The 20055-nt window shown below is 34.1% G+C and overlaps 2 protein-coding genes and 1 pseudogene across 2 annotated transcripts; 2 read left to right on the top strand and 1 right to left on the bottom strand.

Moving 5' to 3' along the window:
* Positions 1–8138: 8138 nt before the first annotated feature.
* LOC120004371 (late embryogenesis abundant protein At1g64065-like) lies at positions 8139–9118 on the top strand. The gene has a single exon (XM_038853706.1). The coding sequence runs from the start codon at positions 8268–8270 to the stop codon at positions 8928–8930; it is 663 nt and encodes a 220-aa protein (XP_038709634.1). The 5' UTR covers positions 8139–8267; the 3' UTR covers positions 8931–9118.
* Positions 9119–13078: 3960 nt separating this feature from the next.
* LOC120004421 (reticulon-like protein B5) lies at positions 13079–15313 on the top strand. Its single transcript, XM_038853770.1, has 5 exons — positions 13079–13486; positions 14057–14237; positions 14362–14503; positions 14700–14769; positions 14859–15313. The coding sequence occupies exons 1-5, from the start codon at positions 13294–13296 to the stop codon at positions 15023–15025; spliced, it is 753 nt and encodes a 250-aa protein (XP_038709698.1). The 5' UTR covers positions 13079–13293; the 3' UTR covers positions 15026–15313.
* A 575-nt stretch (positions 15314–15888) lies between these two features.
* LOC120004420 lies at positions 15889–18498 on the bottom strand (annotated as a pseudogene).
* Between the last annotated feature and the right edge of the window lie 1557 nt (positions 18499–20055).

The raw sequence follows: 20055 nt of genomic DNA on the forward strand, positions 1-20055 counted from the left end.
AAGAGAAGAATCCTCCTTAAGTATTGGGAAGCCTCGATTATTTTTATTTAATACCTATAATGCCCTTTTGAAAAAATATAATTTCATCAACATCCCACAATTATAATCCACAAATTTTTCTTTTATTTTTTTATTTTTACAGTTTTTAATTTGGATATTCAAATTAATGTATTACTTTTAAACTTAAGTTTGTTATGTGATGTCATCTCTCATCATTCGTCACATATCCTCATGTCATCAAAGCACTATGACCTTATTATGTCTCATCAGGGTCACGTAAAACTTCTCACATGCACCCATCTGTGTCCCTCACCATCCTCTTAGAGTTGGGCAGTGCTTCTATATGTGCTAACTCAAACCCCTTCAACAATATTATGCACCAACTTATCCATCTATGTCCCCTAGCCATCCATTCGAACGTAGGCAGTGTTTCATGTCTAGTATCACACACCAATACGTTCAAACTGCATCACGTTCATGTCCCTTGCCCATCCACTCGGAGGCAGACAGTGTTTCATATTTTATTCAACCATTCGTGTCCCCCTATTCATCTACTTGGAGATAAGCAGTACATCACGCATAGCATCACATGTCATGCATCCCATTACCTGTAGTGTGTCTTTTGTGTCCTCCGTCCATCCATTCGGAGGGGTAATGTCTCACAATTCATGCATCTACTCGTACACCTCTTTCATCCCCTACATCTCGCATCATTATGCATCTATTCATCTCATATGCATAGATCTTCTTACTCCGTACACATCACACATTCCCCCGATAGCAAGGCCCAATGCCATCACTTGGTAGTTCGTATGCATTCTTCCATAGACTCACATAGGACTCTGAGTGGCACATTTGGTTCGATTGACCACCAACCTCTTTTTTTTCTGTATATTTAAATTATAAATATTTATGTATATGCTTTCTCTTATTGTGGCAGGATTCGGAACTCTCTCTTGGATGGTGTCGCAACAGGGGTCACGACGCGGACCGGCGTTGGAGGATGAAAAATGTTTAGAGTCGCCACCAATTGATTTAAGGTGCAATTGGACACCGTAAAGACCTGCGAACCAAAGAAAAGAGTACGGGGATCGATTGAGTGTGGGGAAGGTGTTAGGCACCCCACAACTCCCGTTTGAAAACGGTTACCCTAATTAATTTCATGGCTATCTTACGGATACTTGCTCTTTCCAAGATATAATTGTTAAAGTTTGAATTATTACTTTCAACACACTTATCAACTTATGATAGTGTTTATTTGGAGACACACTACCAACTTTTGGTAGATTTAATTTAAAACACCAACTTATGGTGTTAATGATAAAATGTCCTATCAACTTTTGGTAGGTTTAATTTTAAACACCAACTTATGGTGTTAATGATAAAATGTCCTACCAATCTTTTGGTAGGTTTAATTTTAAACACCAACTTATGGTGTTAATGATAAAATGTCCTATCAACTTTTGGTAGGTTTAATTTTAAATACCAACTTATGGTATATTTAATAAAATGCCCTACCAACTTTTGGTAGGTTTAATTTTAAATACCAACTTATGGCATAAATGATAAAATGACCTACCAACTTTTGGTAGGTTTAATTTTAAATACCAACTTATGGTATAAATGATTATTTGGAAAAGTGTCATCTATCAATTTAACCTATTATTGCCAACTTATGGCAAATTCATAAATGAAATCAAATAAGGTCCATAATTCAAATAAAGGAAATCAACTTATGATTTCTTTAATTGAAATGACCTATATTCAATTTTAAGCCTATATATTCATAATCCACACTTGTACAAATAATCCAAATAATAAATGTCGAAATTATACAAATCGACATGAATAAGATAAATTACACAATATGGGGGGCCAAATATACACAAATTGCAATAAACCAAACAAAATCTTGAAATTGCTCAAGCCTCCATCAACTCGTCCAAATAATATCCAAGCCCGAGCCTCGTCCAACAAAACAAACATAAAGAGAGGGAAAAATAGAATACTCAAATGTAAATCAAGATTTAAATCGAGTCAAGACCACATTATGAGATTCACACGTATCCAAACCAAGAAAATCAAATCCAAATATGGTCTCTCCCGCTTTTTCCAACAAGAAATAGAAGAAAAAAAATGCAAAGAGAAAGGGCTCAACATATTAGTATCGAAAACACTCCCAAGCATCACATATGTCCAAGGTGAATGCAAGAAACACCATGTCTAATCTTAGTCAACATCCGAGGATGCTAAAAATGAATCAAACATTGAAATCAAGTGTAAATAGAGCAATACTTGAGTGAAAGATATGAGGGGTATGAAGCTTCTACCAAAAAAATCCAAAGAATCGGTTTTCCCCCTCTCTCCTTCTCTCCTTCTCTTCTTCTCTTCTTCCTCTCCCCTCTCTTCCTCTCTTCCTCTCTTCTTTTTTTTGTTTTTCTTCACCAAAAGCCAAACCCTCCCCCTTCTTCTCTCTCACGCCTCCTCTCTTCTTATTCTTTTTCTTTCCCCAATTTGTGCCACCTTTCTCTCTTTGTCTCCTTCTTTTTATTCTTTTTCTTTCCCCAATTTGTGCCACACCTTTCTCTCTTTGTTACCCCACTTTCCTTATTTCTTGGCTTTTTCTTTTTTACTTTTCCATTCTTCTAGCAAAAATCATAAAAAGATGTGACATTTTTTAAAACAATTCTCTTATTTTTAGATATTTTCTAAGATTTGATCTTATTGGGTCAAGATTTGAGTATTTAAGGATCCAAGAAAGGGATTATGAATATCTATGGGCTTATAGGTCAAAGAAATGAGCTTTTGCATTTTTTGTGTTCTTTTTTCTATTTTTTCTTTTTCGGATCGGACGAAATCCGGTTACTACAGATGGTAACTATCCAACTCAGACAAATACTGTGGGGTGCTTGACACCTTCCCCACGTGTAATCAAACTCTCGCGAATCTCCGATGATGCATAAGGATCTTGTCTTAATAGTCAAATGTCTAGTTGCATCTATAAATATCAACTGGTGACGACTTCAAAGGCACTCGGGTGGATTGTAATGACACATCCTAGTGCGCACTTACGCCGGGGTCCTAGTTGCGACAGTGTGATTTGAAGGGTAAGGAGTTATTTTTCTATTAAAAATAGTGATGCTCTCATTGGGGTGAAAGTCTTGTATAGAATAAAAAAATCCTATGAAATTGATCTATTATGGATGAAAATCGAAGATCCTGATGGAAAGTTAAAAAAAACTATGATGGTAACTTCAAAAAAGTGAGATTGTTATTGACAGTATGATTCTAAAAAAATAGTGATATTCAATTAAATTTGGTAAAAATAGTGACATTCAATGGAATTAAACAAAAATAATGAAATTTCACTTGTTTTCAAAACAATGAAATTTCAAATGTCACTATTTTCAAGGTTTAGAGAAATTTTACTATTTAAAAAAAATGTTGAATTTCATTGTTTCTAAAGTTTAGGAATTACTATTTTGAAAACAGCGAAATTTCACAGTTTTCAAAATAGTTAGATTTGGCTTAAAATATCGACAATTTACTATTTTTAAAGTTTGGAAAAATTTCACTGTTTTTTATTTTTTTAAAAATAGTGAAATCTGGGTTAAAATAGTGAAAAGTCACGAGTTTAGAATTATGAGAAATTTGACAGGGTAACTGGATTCAATCTAGTCGTCTAGACTAATGGCTTTGCAACTAACCCCATGCTATTTTGGCTAAATTTCTCTGTTTAGGCCTTCAAATTAGTGTTTTATTGTTTTTTGACATTTTCAATAACATCACAGAGTGAAACGCGATTGGTAAAATTGTCTTTTAATTTTTATGTTAAGCAAGTTTGTACTTAATGAAATTTTAATGTTTAACTTAAAGACTTAATAGTATAATACTTTCAATGAATTCCTTATTGGTTTATAAACTTTTCATGAGGGATTTATTCATAATTAACCTAAATTTAAAAAGCTAGGGTACACTTAAATGTCCTAAATCAACCAGTGACACCGGCTATCAATGTCTTAATCAAGAGCCCCTTTCAATACTAAAAGCAAAGGCATCAGCTCCGCCAACAAGTCGAAGCTGGCACTACCATATTGGACTATGTAGAGAGTGTGTGTGGCTTCCAAATGAAGGCATGGAACCTTGCTATTGAGGGATGTTTATGTATTTGATGATATGAGATGTATGCATGACGTGTGATGATGATAAAGGGGTGAGAAGGAGATATACGAGTGGTGGAGATACCATGAAAGAATGCTACACTCGAACCATTTTACTACCATTCCAATATGGTGGTCATATGGACCATTTTGGCACAATTATAATTTTCTTTTCCAATATATCCTCACTTTATTGTTGAATTGACCATATTATCACTTTAATTTCTAGGGTTCCAGCTCTAGAAACCGAAATCCACCCTCTACCAACAGAAATTGAGCCAAAGACTACCATTAATATTTCAGACAGCATATATGTTATTGAGGAAATTATCTGTCAAACAGAGTCATAATATTTTTAAATTGTTGTGTATTTTCACCATCTCGAGTGCATTTGTGTACATATGTCCCTCTTGTATGAAGAGGCAACCCCTGGGCCGGGCCTTTCATCCTATCAGACCCTTGTATGGAAACACCATATAATCCGGTTGACCTAATTAATATTTAACAAAGTTAGTCTTAAAAAGTAATTAGATCCAAACCTGCCAACCGCCTATAACAAATGGGTCTATTTTATTGGTACATTAAAAAACAATTTATTAGGGTATGTGCCTGTTTGGCAGGGCGTCAGACACAACGTTTCCGCTAAGCGGGACGCTGGCATCTGACGCTCTACCAAACGACACAGCGTTTATAGCGGTTTCGTTGGCATCAAATAAGCTCCACTTATTAGGGTATGTGCCTGTTTGGCAGAACGTCGGACACAACGTTTTCACTAAGCGGGACGCTGGCATCTGACGCTCTACCAAACGATACAGCTTTTGTAGCGGTTTCGCTGGCATCAAATAAGCTCCACATTGGAGTTTATTTGATGTCAAGGCCAGCGGTTGGGCTTTATTTTTTTTAGTTCATTAATGTGGGACCCACATGGACCCCACATTGATGAAGTGTTTTTTTTTATTTTTAGTGTGGATCCCACATGTTTAAATTTAATTTTTTATTTAAAAATAGTGGGACCCACTTGCATTATATTTAAATTATATTTATATTAAATAAATTAAATTCTTAAATTAACTACAAAGTGTTCCATTATTGTATTTAATTCTTAATAAATATTAAAATAAATCAATAACAATAATAAATTATTAATTCATATTATAATACTTAACCTTTTTATTAATTATTCCCACTTGTATCATATTATAAAATTTATTTAATAAAAAATATGCTTAAAATTTATTTAAATAAGAATTATATTTATTAGATTAAATTTAATATAAAATCAAAAATCTAATATTATAATACTTTATTTCAACAATTTTTCCACTACCAACAGCTTTTACTTCACTAAACACCTCACAGCATATTTCATAACTTTAAGCTTCGCTTTTCTTTCACAGCTTTTCCGCTAGCATTGAAAATCAATCTTTCCGCTCTACCAAACGGACCCAATATTTCGTGGTCCTTTGTTTTCCAGTGTTTTGTTGGGATAGTTGAGTCTTTGTTTAAAGTTCTTAAATGTAATACATCTTTATGGTAGTCCGAGTGTTTATGAGACTCAAATTCTATTGTTTAAGATATTGGGTAAATGAATACAATTCGGTCTTATCACTTAAAAAAAAATACTATCAAAGTAGAGTGATTGAAAGCTTTGTCATTAAATTAGGGGCTGCCGGGTAAACGAAGTTGTTTCTCATGGGATTATACCAAAGATGGTGATGCCGACATGCACATATTATGATATTAAAACAGTCACATTAAAAGTCAACTTTGCGTTATTTACACCGTCATTTAAGTTCTGCAAATCTCAAATTATATCTTCATTTAGGCTCTTTCTTTTTCTTTTTCTTTTTCTTTTTCTTTTTCATGTAGTGCGCTGCGCCTTACGCAAATATGACGTCTTTTTTTTTTTTTAAAGAAAGAGAAAAGTCATGACTCATGACATTTCATGATACATGGCAGCCACGAGCGACAACAGAGGACTTCAAAATAGGCTGTAGTAGTCCCCAAAATATATATATATATATATGTATATAGATGAATTCTTCTATCTGTATTTAATTTGTGCATTTAAAATACGTATTTATATTTTCACTATTGATTTAAAACATATGGGATCCAAAATAATAGGTTTCATTTATCATTTCACACATCCACACCCTTAAAAAATTGTGCGTATTTTAAATGCGCATAGGAGAATTCCTCTATATATATATAAATACACACATGAATTCTCTTATGCTAACACTCGCAAGTTATATTAATTTACGCACCTTCAATTTTACCATTGATTTGAAATATGTGGGTCCTAAACAGTGGCTCCACTTGTCATTTCACTTTTGAACACACTTAAAAAATGAAGTGCGTAAATTATTAAGTTGTGGACTTCCGCACATGAGAATTAATATATATATATATATATATATATGTTTATATAAATATACCCAAATACTTAAAAAATATATTTATATACAGTTATATACAGACTCATACTTAAATATATATACTTAGCCACCTAAATAAAAAAAAAAACTTTTTATATAAGCTCATACCTAAATATCTAAGGCCCGTCTAAATGCCTAATCAACTAATCTTCGTATCTTGAGCTATAAATTTTGGGTTTTGCATGGTTCTTCATATTAAACGAGAACTTGAGAAAGCCAATTTAGATTCACTAATATATGATTTTTATTCCTTGAAACTCGTCGGGCAAAACTTCAATAGATATTATTTCACAAGATAGCCTTTTGTTTCATCAAGATCAATATGTATTTATATGGACGTTTTGGGTTATTTTATGCCACCAAACAATGGCGGATCCAAGATTCGAATTCACTGGGGGCACAATTGAGTAAGGGGGTTCGGGGGCAACGCCCCGAATTTTTTTTTTCAGGTTATTTATATGGCATGAAAATAATAAATGTGTCATTTGTTTTGCAATGTATATCTCTAGTTGATGCTCAAAAGTCATGCACATTTCTTCGATGATAGATAATATTGTCTACCATGGACACATTCCTTTAGGTTGAGATAGTAGAGACCAAGACTGAGAGCCTAGACCACTAGTCTAAAATGATTGAATGGGTTAAAATAAAAAATATTTTTACTGTTTCATTTAGATTGGACTTGAGCATTGGGGGCCTTAAAGTATTATCAGTGGGGGCCCATATTATTTTATATATAAAAGTATAACTAAATTTTTTTTCATTGTAATGCCTTACAAGTGCATCCGCTAGTGCCACCAAATATCAAGATAAATATACATTGATACTTTCATTTAAAATAGGTATAATATTATAAACCTAAAAAAATATTTGAGGGCATTGCCACTGGATCCCAATCAACTTTTAATAGTCCCCTCTCCCTCCAACATCAATGTCTGGTTGTGTGCATGATGGTAGCCGTGTTTCCCACTTTCTAGAAGCTAAAAAAAATAGTTTTTCTTTGTTGATGGGAAAACGTAAGCCTCGAAGGAATGTACGAAAAAAAAATGTCAAATAAAAATTTTACACAAAATTTTTATTTACAAACTATAAACTTTTTTTTTTTGTTTCTATCCTGAAACTAACTATCAAATTTATGGTTTCTATTCTTACACTTGCATTAAATCATCCATTTCAATCCTGAACTAGGTGTCCAGTGTTGACTCCTACCACTATTTCTAAATTCTAATGAGATATTCAGTCATAATTAATTAAAATTACAATGAATAATCATTAATAACAATTATAATAATAATATTTAAAAACAAACGCGTATAATATTCTAAAATAGACACTTGACAAAGGCACATCAAGAATTATTATATTGGGTCATATTTATAAATCACATTGTTTAGCGTTCACCAAACAATGTGACTTTAACAAATGGTGTCTTAATATTTTATTGTTTTTAACTTCTTTTTTTTTCTCAAAATCTTATATTTATTATAATTTTTTTTGCCAAGAGGGGGAAAAAAAAAGGCAGCCAAGAGTCAAACTAAGCAGCTTGAACATTGGTTGGACAAAACACTCAAAACATCTGATCAAGTGATGTCTACTTTTTGACAAAAAAACACAACAATCGTTCATCATAAAACTACAGACATCACTCACAAAAACATCCACAACAATGTTATCACCAGAGCAGGTAAGGCCGCTAGCTCCGGCCACGGAACGCTTGAGGAGCGACCACGATGAATCCGCTCTGCGCCAACAAAAAACTCGCAGAAGAAGATGCCTCAAAATCTGCGGTTGTATTTCAGCAATAGTACTTCTCACTATAATCATACTCATCGTAATCCTGATCTTCACCGTTTTCCGGGTCAAGGACCCCGTGATCAAGATGAACAACATCACCGTCACCCAACTCGAGCTAATCAACAACACCATTCCTCGACCGGGAGTCAACATGTCTCTGATTGCAGACGTATCCGTCAAGAATCCCAATTATGCTTCCTTCAAGTTTAAGAACACCACCACAACGCTTTATTATCATGGTTTGGTGATCGGAGAGGCCCGAGGCCCACCGGGACAGAGCAAGGCCCGACGGACAGCCCGGATGAATATTACTGTGGATATTATTCCTGATCGGCTCTTGTCAGCCCCGAATTTCACCCAGGAAATAAGTTCTAGGGTTTTGGATTTGAATACTTATTCGAGGATACCAGGGAGGGTTAAAATTTTGGCGATTATTAAGCGGCGTATTATGGTGAAGATGAATTGTACGCTGTCGTTTAATCTGACTAGCCTGGATATTTCGGACCAGAAATGCAAGCAGGACGTTGATCTTTAGGAGATATACATATACATATTGGTATGTTTTTTTTAGTTTTTTATAAACACTGCCCTTTTTTATTAGTATTATAGGATGGCAGAGTTTTCTTCTTGTAGATATATAAATAATTTCTCATTTGTTTTATTTTGTGCGATTATATTTTCCTTATTGAAATCGAATTTTGAGCACATATATGTCTAACTCAATCGATTGTAAACCGAATTACTTCTCGTTGGTGATGGACATTTTTTTATAACGAGATTATGCTAGATTTTTGCCTCCACAGAGGGACGGACCCTAAGATTCACTGAGTGGAGGCATTATTTGAGAACTAGAATAGATTTTAAAAATTATGGGAGCAAAGGTGTTAATTGGAGAATTTAATTATTATTTTAAATTCCATGGATATTGGAGAAGTGTCAACCCCAGTTCTTAAATGCAGCGGTACAAATTCATTGAAAAAATTGGTGGAAAGTAGTAACAAAAGGAATTAAAATATTATTGGACTTTGACTAATTAAAAATTTATTGCTCAAGTCGACAACTGATTACAAGTTATTAAAATTCAACGGAAGCCCCTTCTTTTTTTAAAAAGCCAATTTTAATATTAAGAATATAAAATTGATTAATTAACTAGGTTGATACCTGTCCTATGCACGGTATGCATGAATTTGGAAAATATTTAAACGATCATTTTTATTAGGAAGACTTCTCTTGACTTAAACCTCCAATCGAATTGGGAGAATATGCAAACACCTAGTTTGGACCAAAATCTAAAGTTTTGGCTCTCCGTATATTCTTATGCGAGTGTGATTACTATTCAATCCACAATATTCCATTGTTTCGAGTTCAAAAAAGAAGAAGAAGAAAGGTCTCATTGACACTTGCCGCTTTCAAGTGCAATACATACTTGGGGGAGCTTGCACAATGGCGAGATAGTAATTTTGCCCGTAATGTATTAATGATTATTACTTAAAAAACAGTATCTTCTATATAACCATCATATTTGTAAGGGCTTTTCTTGATGTGTAGAATGTGTAAAAAAAAAAATAAACGATATGATACATAGCAACCACATACTTAACATACTAAAAACTTAACAACATCGAAAATATAATAATATAAATAAGTTAATGAAAAGACAAATTGAAATAAGTTGGCAACTAATATTCAAGTTTGTATTGCCCAAACTTTGCAATGTAGGCAATTTGAAACTATTGACATTCAATAAGACATCACATTACTATCAGTGATCCAACTAAGTAGGCATTCTTGAAGTGATCAAAATTTTCCAAATCCACATCCTCAGCCATGGTCATTCTTGATGTGTGTATTTGCAGCATATAAATACAAAGAAAACAATAGTATATCCAACAATAGTACATCTGTACGCAGTTGATCTAGTCGATTCATATCCTTACCTGGAACCACCACCACCAATAGTATATCCAACAAAGCCGGTATAAATCAACCTTTCTACTTTCTATCTCCGTTCTCTGACAGATGTGAAAATGGAATTAAGGTCAATTATGGGCCTCTACACTACAAATAAGACTGCAATATTAAAGTGGGTTCGAGCTTGGTACTGTTGAATTTAATTATGTTAACCTGTATTGCAAAAGTGGCTCAACACTGTGGAGTGAGCCCAACCAGTAGCCATAAGAGGATTGGTGGTAATGAACACTCTTTGAGTTTTGGGCTTAGTGTACTTGCACTCCAACACTAAATAAGACCATGAATATTATATTTATACTACTATTATTATTAATAAATTTATTTATTTAAGATATGTGCAGTTCAATCTTTGACCATTTGATCGAACCGGTTGAATCTTCAAAAACTATCGTCACGGGTCAGTTTTGATAACATTAGTCCAAAGCCTCTAACAAAGTTTGAGGACTTGGATTTCGTGTTCATTAACTTTCGTGAGTCGAGACTTATACGTATAAAATAATAATAAAAAAACTCTATTGTGAGTGGTATTGTATGTAGTCCATTATAGGTCATTAGATGAAACCCAAGCCCATCCATTTCAAAAAGGAAAAAGAAGCCCAAATCCATCAAATAATATTCATCACAATAGTTCCTGTACATACAATCATTTCATATATAACTGAAAATACAGAGGGAAAAAAAAAATGAGGCTAAAAATACAGAATGAATATTTGTAGATAAAATAATACTTGAAATAGGAGCACACTCTGTGAACATGTAAAATATATATTACTTATCATTGTCATTTTATTGACACCACATCAACATGTAATAGGTGTGCATTTTTTTTTTTTTTTGTAACATTTAATATTCAAAACATATCTATATGAACACACAATATCACATAACATTTTATCTCAATTTACACACAAATAATACACTATGAGAGAAAGATAATATAGAAACATATGAGTTTTGCGGAGGCAATGATGATGAATACGAGATATGGATGTTGATATAGTTCAACCAAATATTAGATTAGTGATTTAACAAAAAAAAATTCCTGCAAATTCATAAGTGAAGGATATAAACCACAAGAGAGATGGGGTGAATTGTGTCATCAAATCCCTATTAGAAATCCTCTTTAATAAAATTGAGAAACAAATGATAAAAATAACAACAATATGCACTAGTCAACGTAATTAAAGCAATTTCACCAATTAATAAAACAATTTAAAATCGATGCAAACTTGACTATAGCTAACTTGTCTTGTATGTATCAATCAAACAAAAAGATGAGTTCCTAATCATATAAAGCAATCACATATAATTATACAATATATATTAAACAATGAACAATATAGAACATATAAAATCATATTAAAGCAATCAAACAAAACTGTAAAAGAGTAGGGTTGAGAGAGATGTAAATCGTGATTTATAGTGGTTCGGCAACTTCATCAAGTCCTCCTACGTCCACTCCCTAAGCAATTGCTTAAGAGTTCAATCCACTAAAGGTATGATTTTCACAAGATTGGTTGTCCTTCTTTCTATTTTAGGGTATCCCAAAATTAATCTCAATTTTCTTCATTAATTAACAATTTTATTATTGTATTCCAAAATTACCCTTGTTAATTTAATTATCCTTGTTTCAAGAAAAAAGTATCATCATAAATAAAGACAAATTTGGAATAACATGATTATTTGTGTGGTTGAATTACATTAAATCATGTCTCCTTAAAAGTTGGATTTTCAAAGGATGATAAACAAATTGGAACGGAATGAGTATTATTAAGCGCAAGACAATTTTTCTTGTCATGTTCTTGCCCTATTAATCCACCATCATGACAACACCTATTCTTCTTACCGTGGATAATGATTTTCCATTTGATTGTATCTAACTTTTCTAAAAATTTATTCAAAATATGCCACATAAAAAGCCTATGCAAAATGTTTGGCAATAATCCAACTATAGCTTTACCCATTGCGTGATCTTGATCAAAGATAATCATTTTGATATTGGCATAGCTGACAACAACTGCTTCAAAAGTCACAAGAACTACTCAGTTGTTTCATCACCTAAGAATTCACATGCAAAATTCCTCAAAAAAAAAAAAAGAATTCACATGCAAAAGAAGATAATTTGTACGTGATGGTCGACTCCGAAAAGGAAGTAAAAAACATATCATAATGTTTCGTATTATAAGTAATATAAAAAATTACTACATTCCCAAAAGTCTGAAATATCTTTCTGCATTCTACATCTGCCCATAAAATGTATCTATTCCTTTTATTATTGTTTTCTCCTTTTGTTTGAGAATTTCAAAATTTGAAGAATTTTTTTTATTCGGAAAATTAGGAACCCATAAAATGTTTCTCTTCCTTTTATTATTTTTTCTCCTTTTGTTTGAGAATTTCAAAATTTGAAGAAGATTAGGAACCCATAAAAAGTATCATTCATTTTTTTAAAAAAATAATATCTTTTTTATATTTTCTCCCACATATTTTTAAAGGTACTTGACCAAAAAAGTAAAAAAAAAATAAAAATTAGCCGTCCAAAATACCATCACTCCGCTAACACATCAACACGTGTTCCCAACTGTTCTATCTTTTCGGTGACTTTCTGAATATCCACCGTCCGTCCTTGTCTCTACGTACGAGCCAAAAAAAGTAAGGACAAAGAGAATCTCTAGATTGACGTCGTTAGTCCTCGAACTTTTAAAAAGTAACGCCGTCACTTCTTCTCCGTTTCAACTTTTGAAATTCACCCCTAACCAGTAGGTTCGGTTAGAGAACGTCAGGCTCCGACGCCCAATCGGTTTATATAGGCCTATAGGGTGGCTCCCCAACCCTCAACACGCAGAACCTGCTAATCACGCTGCCGTTACTTTGCTTGAGAGTGTTCCAGCATCTGGGGTTTTGGATCGGATTTTTAGTACCCGAATAGAATGGCGGAGCATTCCGAAAACCCTATCGAGTCGATGATGGAGAAGATAAGCGAGAAGATCCACGATCACGACTCGTCGTCATCCTCGGACTCGGAGTCTGAGAAGCCGGCTTCTCCATCGTCTGTGAAAGCCAAGATTTACAGATTGTTTGGGAGGGAGAGACCTGTCCACAAAGTTCTCGGTGGAGGAGCGCGTGCGTACACCTCTTTCGTCCATTTCTCTATACTCTGTACCTTTTTTTTATATGAGTCTCTGTTCTCTGTCTCTTGTTGAATATGTTATCGTTTATTGGAAATTTCTGAGTTGTTTGTTTGGAAGAACATCTATTGGTTTTTGCGATGAGAGAACGAATGCATGTGTATGACAGTGTGAGTTGCTTTAAAATGCATTGGAATTGCTTTTGAAACTTGTCATTGATCTAATGCTTTTGGGATAGGACTATATAATATTTGTATTTCTGAAGTTCCATCGCGCAGTTTAGGCTTGTAATTACTGTTTGAGAAGTTCATATAATCTGAGAAAAAGTTGAGTTGAGTATTGAAATCCAAGTTGACAGTTAGAATAAAAGTAGCAACCTGTCGATTTTATGGTGAAATCCTTCTCTCTCAAAGAGGATTTTGATACTTCATATATTTCTAAAGGACAGTTTTTGTTTGCCTTTTCCGAGGTTGATTGAGATATTTTTTTTATCTTGTGACAAATCATGTTTGTTATCTTTTCGCTCAACCTTAGTTTGCTAAGTTTCTTTGATAATTTGTTGCAGCTGCTGATGTGTTCTTGTGGAGGAACAAGAAGATCTCAGCCAGCATTCTTGGTGGAGCCACTGCAATATGGATCCTTTTTGAATTGATTGAATATCACCTGCTTACTCTAGTCTGCCACTCGCTGATCTTTTCGCTTGCAGCTTTGTTCTTGTGGTCCAATGCCCATACTTTTATCAAGAAGTAAGCTTTTGCATTTTCACATTCTCGGCCTCTTTTTTTTTAGCTCATGTTTCTGTTATTAGTAAAATTATTGTTAATGTCTTTGAATTTGTACAGTATCATGACCTAATAATTCTCTTTAAAGGACTCCTCCTCGCATTCCTGAAGTTCATCTTCCAGAGGAGCCATTCCTGCAGGTTGCTTCTTCATTGAGAGTTGAGTTCAATTGGGCTTTCGCAACTTTGCGGGACATTGTATCTGGAAAAGATTTGAAGAAGTTTCTCATTGTATGTTTACTATTGATGTTTATTCTTCTATGAAATGTTTTATTTGATTTTTTTATCCCTCATATTTATCTGGTTGATGTTGACTCTTAAGTTGCTAGTTTTTTTTTTAGCTTATACTACGATGCGATGCCCTCTTACCGTGCTCCTGCTTTATTAGAATATCCCTAATTTGTAAGATGTTATGCATGCATTTCAGGTTATAGCTGCCTTATGGGTCCTTTCAGTTGTGGGAAGTTGGTGCAACTTCTTGACATTGTTTTACATCTGTAAGGACAATCCATAAAATTATGATGCCTTTTGTTTGATAAGTGATACAATATTATACTGATGGTTGATAATCTTTTCTGGGAAACAGCTTTTGTTTTGCTGCACACGGTACCTGTTCTGTATGAGAAGTATGAAGATAAGATCGATCCATTTGCAGAAAAGGCGATGAATGAGATCAAAAAGCAGTATGCAGTTTTTGATGTCAAGGTTCTAAGTAAGATTCCGAAAGTCCCGTTGAAATCAAAAACCACTTAGAGAGGATATGTAAGTTTTTCCCCCATAAGATAATTGGGTAATCGAGGGTTTCTGTAATTGGTGATATCTTCGAATAGCTATTTCTAGCGTCTTTGAATTTTATCAGAGCAAATTTGTTACAGTATGGGTTTAATTCAATACTAGGTTTCATTTTTAGCGTTGGTTGTCGGCTTGGAGAATAGATGGTGGTTGTCACTAAATATCGAACATAATTTTTTGTGGGGATTTTCATTATAAGCATTGATTGTCTGCTTGGAGAATATAGATGCTCCTAATATTTTATTTCAATTTTTTGTGGGGAGGATGCCGGTTGGCGAGTACTAGTGATTTTTTGTGTCTAAAAATTTCTCAGATGCTGGTAATGCTCTGTAATATGTTAACCTCTCATTCTTTCAGCAAACAACTGCAATTGTACATTTTGCTTGCCATGTAGCATCGATATAACAGCCTTGACATTGATATTTGTTCTATAAAGAGGTCATCTTAAGTGGAATGAAGGGTTATCAACGTAAGTAACATGTTAATAATGGTAATAGCATGTCTCAAATTTCTTGAGAACTGAAAGGGTAATGCAAGGGTGACTAGAAAGGCATTTATTCCTTAGATTGGGCTTTGAAACTAACAGAACAGATTCGACCCTTGTTATGGAATTCTATTACATTTTCCTATGCCTTGCAAAACTCCTCTCTCTCTCATAGAATTGATCCTGCTTACCTTTTGGTATCAGTTCAATTCAAGTTCATTCTTGAAAATCTGGACCAACACCATACAAATTTCCGGAAGCTAGGATTTCGTGGAAGGAGCGATTGTGAATTACAGACCAGTCGAGAGAGAGTTCTATGGCAGAACACAAATGGTGCAAGTGGCAAAACAGCAAAAGGGGACGTTCCCCTTAACTCACAATCTGCAAATTACGTATTTTCAAAGTAGGTTTTTTTTTTTTTTTTGCACCAGAACTGAAGTGCATACGTACAAAATTTTATGTACAGTCACTCTTTTACTTACTGTGAATCTAGTTGTAAGAATCAAGCCAAGCATGACCTGAGTCAACTTCGTTAAACACAGCAGCCCGCTGAACGGAGCATAAGCATATGAACAATGATGTAAGCTACAACAGTTATTCACTATAGTCGTAATGCGTATTATGTACCAAAACTGAACTTTAGCTCCACTTACACGGCCTTGATAGCTCTTTCTCTTTAGTTCAGCCACTATCATTTCTCCATGAGGACTTGGACTTGGACTTCGACTCGGACGAAATTTCAAAGAAAGTTGGCTGAGGAGTTGAGGGGCAACCCATAGATTGAATTGGTACATCCACTGCCAACACTCGGAACTTAGGGGGAGAATTGACAGCAATGTTGTCAACCCGGTGCTCAAAGATCTTCCCATTCCGGTCAAGTTTGTACTCGAAAGTGCCATCAAATCGACCACGACTCTCCCATGGGACTCGTGGGATGCCATGGACAATCCAGCGAACCATTATGATGTTCTCTGCAGGCTGTCACACACTTATGAGGCCAACCCACAAAGCCCTGAAAAATATCCTGCCATAGAATCGGAGTCCCCAAAAGATTGATTTATAGTGATCAAGTCCGGCAAAGGTATTAATTGGATCTCTAAATACAATGTCGTCCCTGTACAAAATAGAAAGATAATATCAAAATAATCTCATGCATATAGATTTGACATATTGGAGCACATGATTCTACAAGAGACTTGCCAAATAGCTAATTAAATTGTTTGATATCAAACAAGATTACAAGCCCAATACTTTACGTAACACCGAAAGACAATAGCTGATGATAACATGCATGGCAGATAGAAGAAAACCATACAGAATAATCTCGACATAATACTCATGTTTCTCAACCAGACTTTTCAGTGCAAGACAACACTATAAATCATTTATGGAGCAAAGCTATAGAAACAATTGCAAACCGTATAAATAGAAACTCAAGCAACACAGTCAAACTATACACTACAAACTGTTTAATATATACATATATATATATATATATATATATATAAAACTCAAACAAACACATTGATCTAAGTAACACTGTAAAATATTAAATGGAAGATGAACTATTCAGTACTCTAATCTGCATGCTAAAAATTGCGCTCTCTTCTAATGTCTGGAACCCTTACTGCTCCAGCTGTCCACAGGAAATCATGGAAGACTACTTAACACTAGAGATACATTTATGCTCCTGCACCAATGCTGATAGTATTTGCTTCATTAATGATATGACGAGCATGTTTCATCTTTATAAACAATATTCAATCGTGGCCATAGACGGTTTACACTTTCATTTCACCATGTTTAGAACTCAATATGTAAATAAGATTATCATGGATAGTTATAAGCATGCAACAAAGGTTCCTAATAATATGATACAACAAACGATACATGTTTTCCGATAGCTTTGCCAGTGTCAAATCAAAGTTAAGACACCATACTGTTGTAGAGAAACAGATTAAAATAAAATGGAGCCTAAATTTCAAGCTTATGGATTCCATGGCCAACAACTAATATAGACACTAGATTCAACGTTTAAGTTGATATAATTCAAACCAACCTTATTCCACCCGGTAAAGTCAGTTCTTACACCAAAATTTTCAACAGCAAATAAGCAATATTTTCTTAATTAAAACAATCAGCAAGTAACCCAATTCATTTGCAGCAATAACAGAAGGAACAGATTCAATCAAGTCAAGTCATTAGAAGCTAATCAATCTAATTCGAACATAAAGCTTAAGAAATTTTCATTTCCTCCATAAAAAAAACGTAGATTTAAAACGAAAACAGAACAATAGAGATGAAAAGTTAAAAATCAAACCTGTAAATATCAAAACTGAGCTCCCTATAAAAGAGTGCTGGGAATTCCTCTCGCAGATTCCTAATCGCATAACCCAAATTCACATAATAATCCTGCTTCTCCTTTTCTGCCTTGCTCTGCCCCGACCCTCGCTTTACTGGAGCCGAAAATTGCCCGTACAAACTCCAATTTTGATTTAATGCTGAAACCTTAAGCTCGCCACCCTTGACAGAAACCCTGGCTCCAGAACCAAAACCGTCGGGTCTCCTCGATAAAGTGAGGCTCTTATGATTTCCAGGGTTACAACTACAGCAGATTTTGGCAGAGACGACGGAGACCTCTTGCAAAAGAACGGGAAAGGCCATTGAAAAGTGAAAATTCGTAGAATCCGATTGCTTACCAAGGATGAATCAAAGCAGAGTGAGACGAGAAAATGCCATTTCCACGAGAGATCCGAAGCTGACAATTTTTGTGGATGAAGCTGTTTGGGCATGGAAAAAACAAAAAAATGTTTTTTTTTTGGATAATTGGAATTATCGCCTTTTGTTTTTTGAAAATAGAGAAATTGGAATTGAGGTTTAAACCTTGAAAATAAAGGGTTGTTACGTTGAAAGCCTTCTAGTCATCCGATTGCCCTAACCTTGAAAATAAAGACGGTCTCCGAAGGGTTTGGAGGGGGTAGAATACAAGACCCAATTGATAGATGATCTCTTATGTACAATATGATTATCGTTCAACTAATGACCCACTCATTTGTCAAGCTGGACTTACAAGGTGGTTATGCCACATCTCTTAATTTGCACCCATTCACTCCCTAGGATCATGGCCAATTATGGTACGAGTTGGTCAAAGTGCGTCTCTTACCAACTATGACTTGACACCTGTCATGCGTGGATTAACTTCTCACTATGGCCATTAGGAGTATTAGGTTGGTATTACAAGATGAGAATGTCAAAGTGAAGGATTCATTCAAGAATTTGAAACTGTCATTCACACTTCTGAATCTGTCATTATTCACACTTTTGCACAATCCTTTTCTAGTTGTCCACAATTGTTGCACCCAAAATATATTGGTTGATTGACCTCAAATATTCTTTTTCATACCTTTTTCCATAGTTATTCCTCTCTTGATTCTTACCCTTATGTGTTGTCTCCAATATCTTCAAGAATCATCCTACGGTATTTTTTTTTCTTTTTAAACGGGGAGGGGGGATTCGAACCCTGATCACCGTAATAATAGTAATACACATCATCTTTATCACTCAAATTAGTGGCTCAGGTGTTAGTGTATCCTATTGTATTCTTGGAGCATGCTTATAACAATTAATAATTGTGTCATATTTCAATCATATTATAGGTAAAAAAAATATAGAAAAGTATAAAACTTGAAAGACATTTTCGCAATAATCAATATTACAATATTTAACCGTTCAAAGTCTAAATGTGTTAGAATTAGGCAATATTCAACATTTTAAAACTAAATATTCATAAACAATATTCAACAACGAGAATAAGTTCAACAATCAATTTCATAACAATATCCATATTTTTTTTAACACCTCTTAGTTCCTATGAACAAGAGACCTTTTAAAATGAGTTTTCAAGACAAAATTGATTCAAATAGCGAAAATGAGAATTCAGACTTTATCGCCAATGGTTTAGCATAGCCAAATTAATTCATATTTCCCAAAGAATAGTTTTAAAAGTGTCCTTAAGACTAACTTTATGTATCAAATCTAAGGCTCATACGGATTTATGGTGGTAAGTCATTATGTTGTTGATATTATTTTTACGAGCAATAATTTGAAGTGTTGAATGGCTTTTATCATCGTCATATGAGTTTTTACCCCAAAACTTTAGTCTCGGCTATATTAATCTATTAAAAAATCAATGAAAATCCACTAAGTTTATTTGTTTTCGTCATTCAAGGTTACTAAACTGCAATTGGATCAAGAAGTAATTTAGCACAGAGACTAGCATTTATCATTCATACATCTTTTTAGGATTCAAAAATCCTACATTTATCTCTCATTTAATTTAATCGTTTGTCGTTCCCTTATCTACTCTTACTAAAATTACATTTGATATATTTTGTTTTAGTCCTACTTAATTTAAATATTTTAAATTCTAAGCCTTACCTTTACATCTCGAATTTTTAAGTTAACTCTCAATATTGTCTCCTCCGTTATAACTATATCATCGACAAAC

This window comes from Tripterygium wilfordii, chromosome 8, assembly GCF_013401445.1.
Source record: "Tripterygium wilfordii isolate XIE 37 chromosome 8, ASM1340144v1, whole genome shotgun sequence".
Lineage (NCBI taxonomy): Eukaryota > Viridiplantae > Streptophyta > Magnoliopsida > Celastrales > Celastraceae > Tripterygium > Tripterygium wilfordii.

Bases quoted from the DNA above. Each gene is read 5' to 3' on its own strand.
- LOC120004371 (XM_038853706.1), top strand. From the start codon at position 8,268: ATGTTATCACCAGAGCAGGTAAGGCCGCTAGCTCCGGCCACGGAACGC.
- LOC120004421 (XM_038853770.1), top strand. From the start codon at position 13,294: ATGGCGGAGCATTCCGAAAACCCTATCGAGTCGATGATGGAGAAGATA. The intron at 13,487-14,056 runs GTGCGTACACCT...AATTTGTTGCAG, and splicing joins AGTTCTCGGTGGAGGAGCGC to CTGCTGATGTGTTCTTGTGG. The intron at 14,238-14,361 runs GTAAGCTTTTGC...TTCTCTTTAAAG, and splicing joins GCCCATACTTTTATCAAGAA to GACTCCTCCTCGCATTCCTG.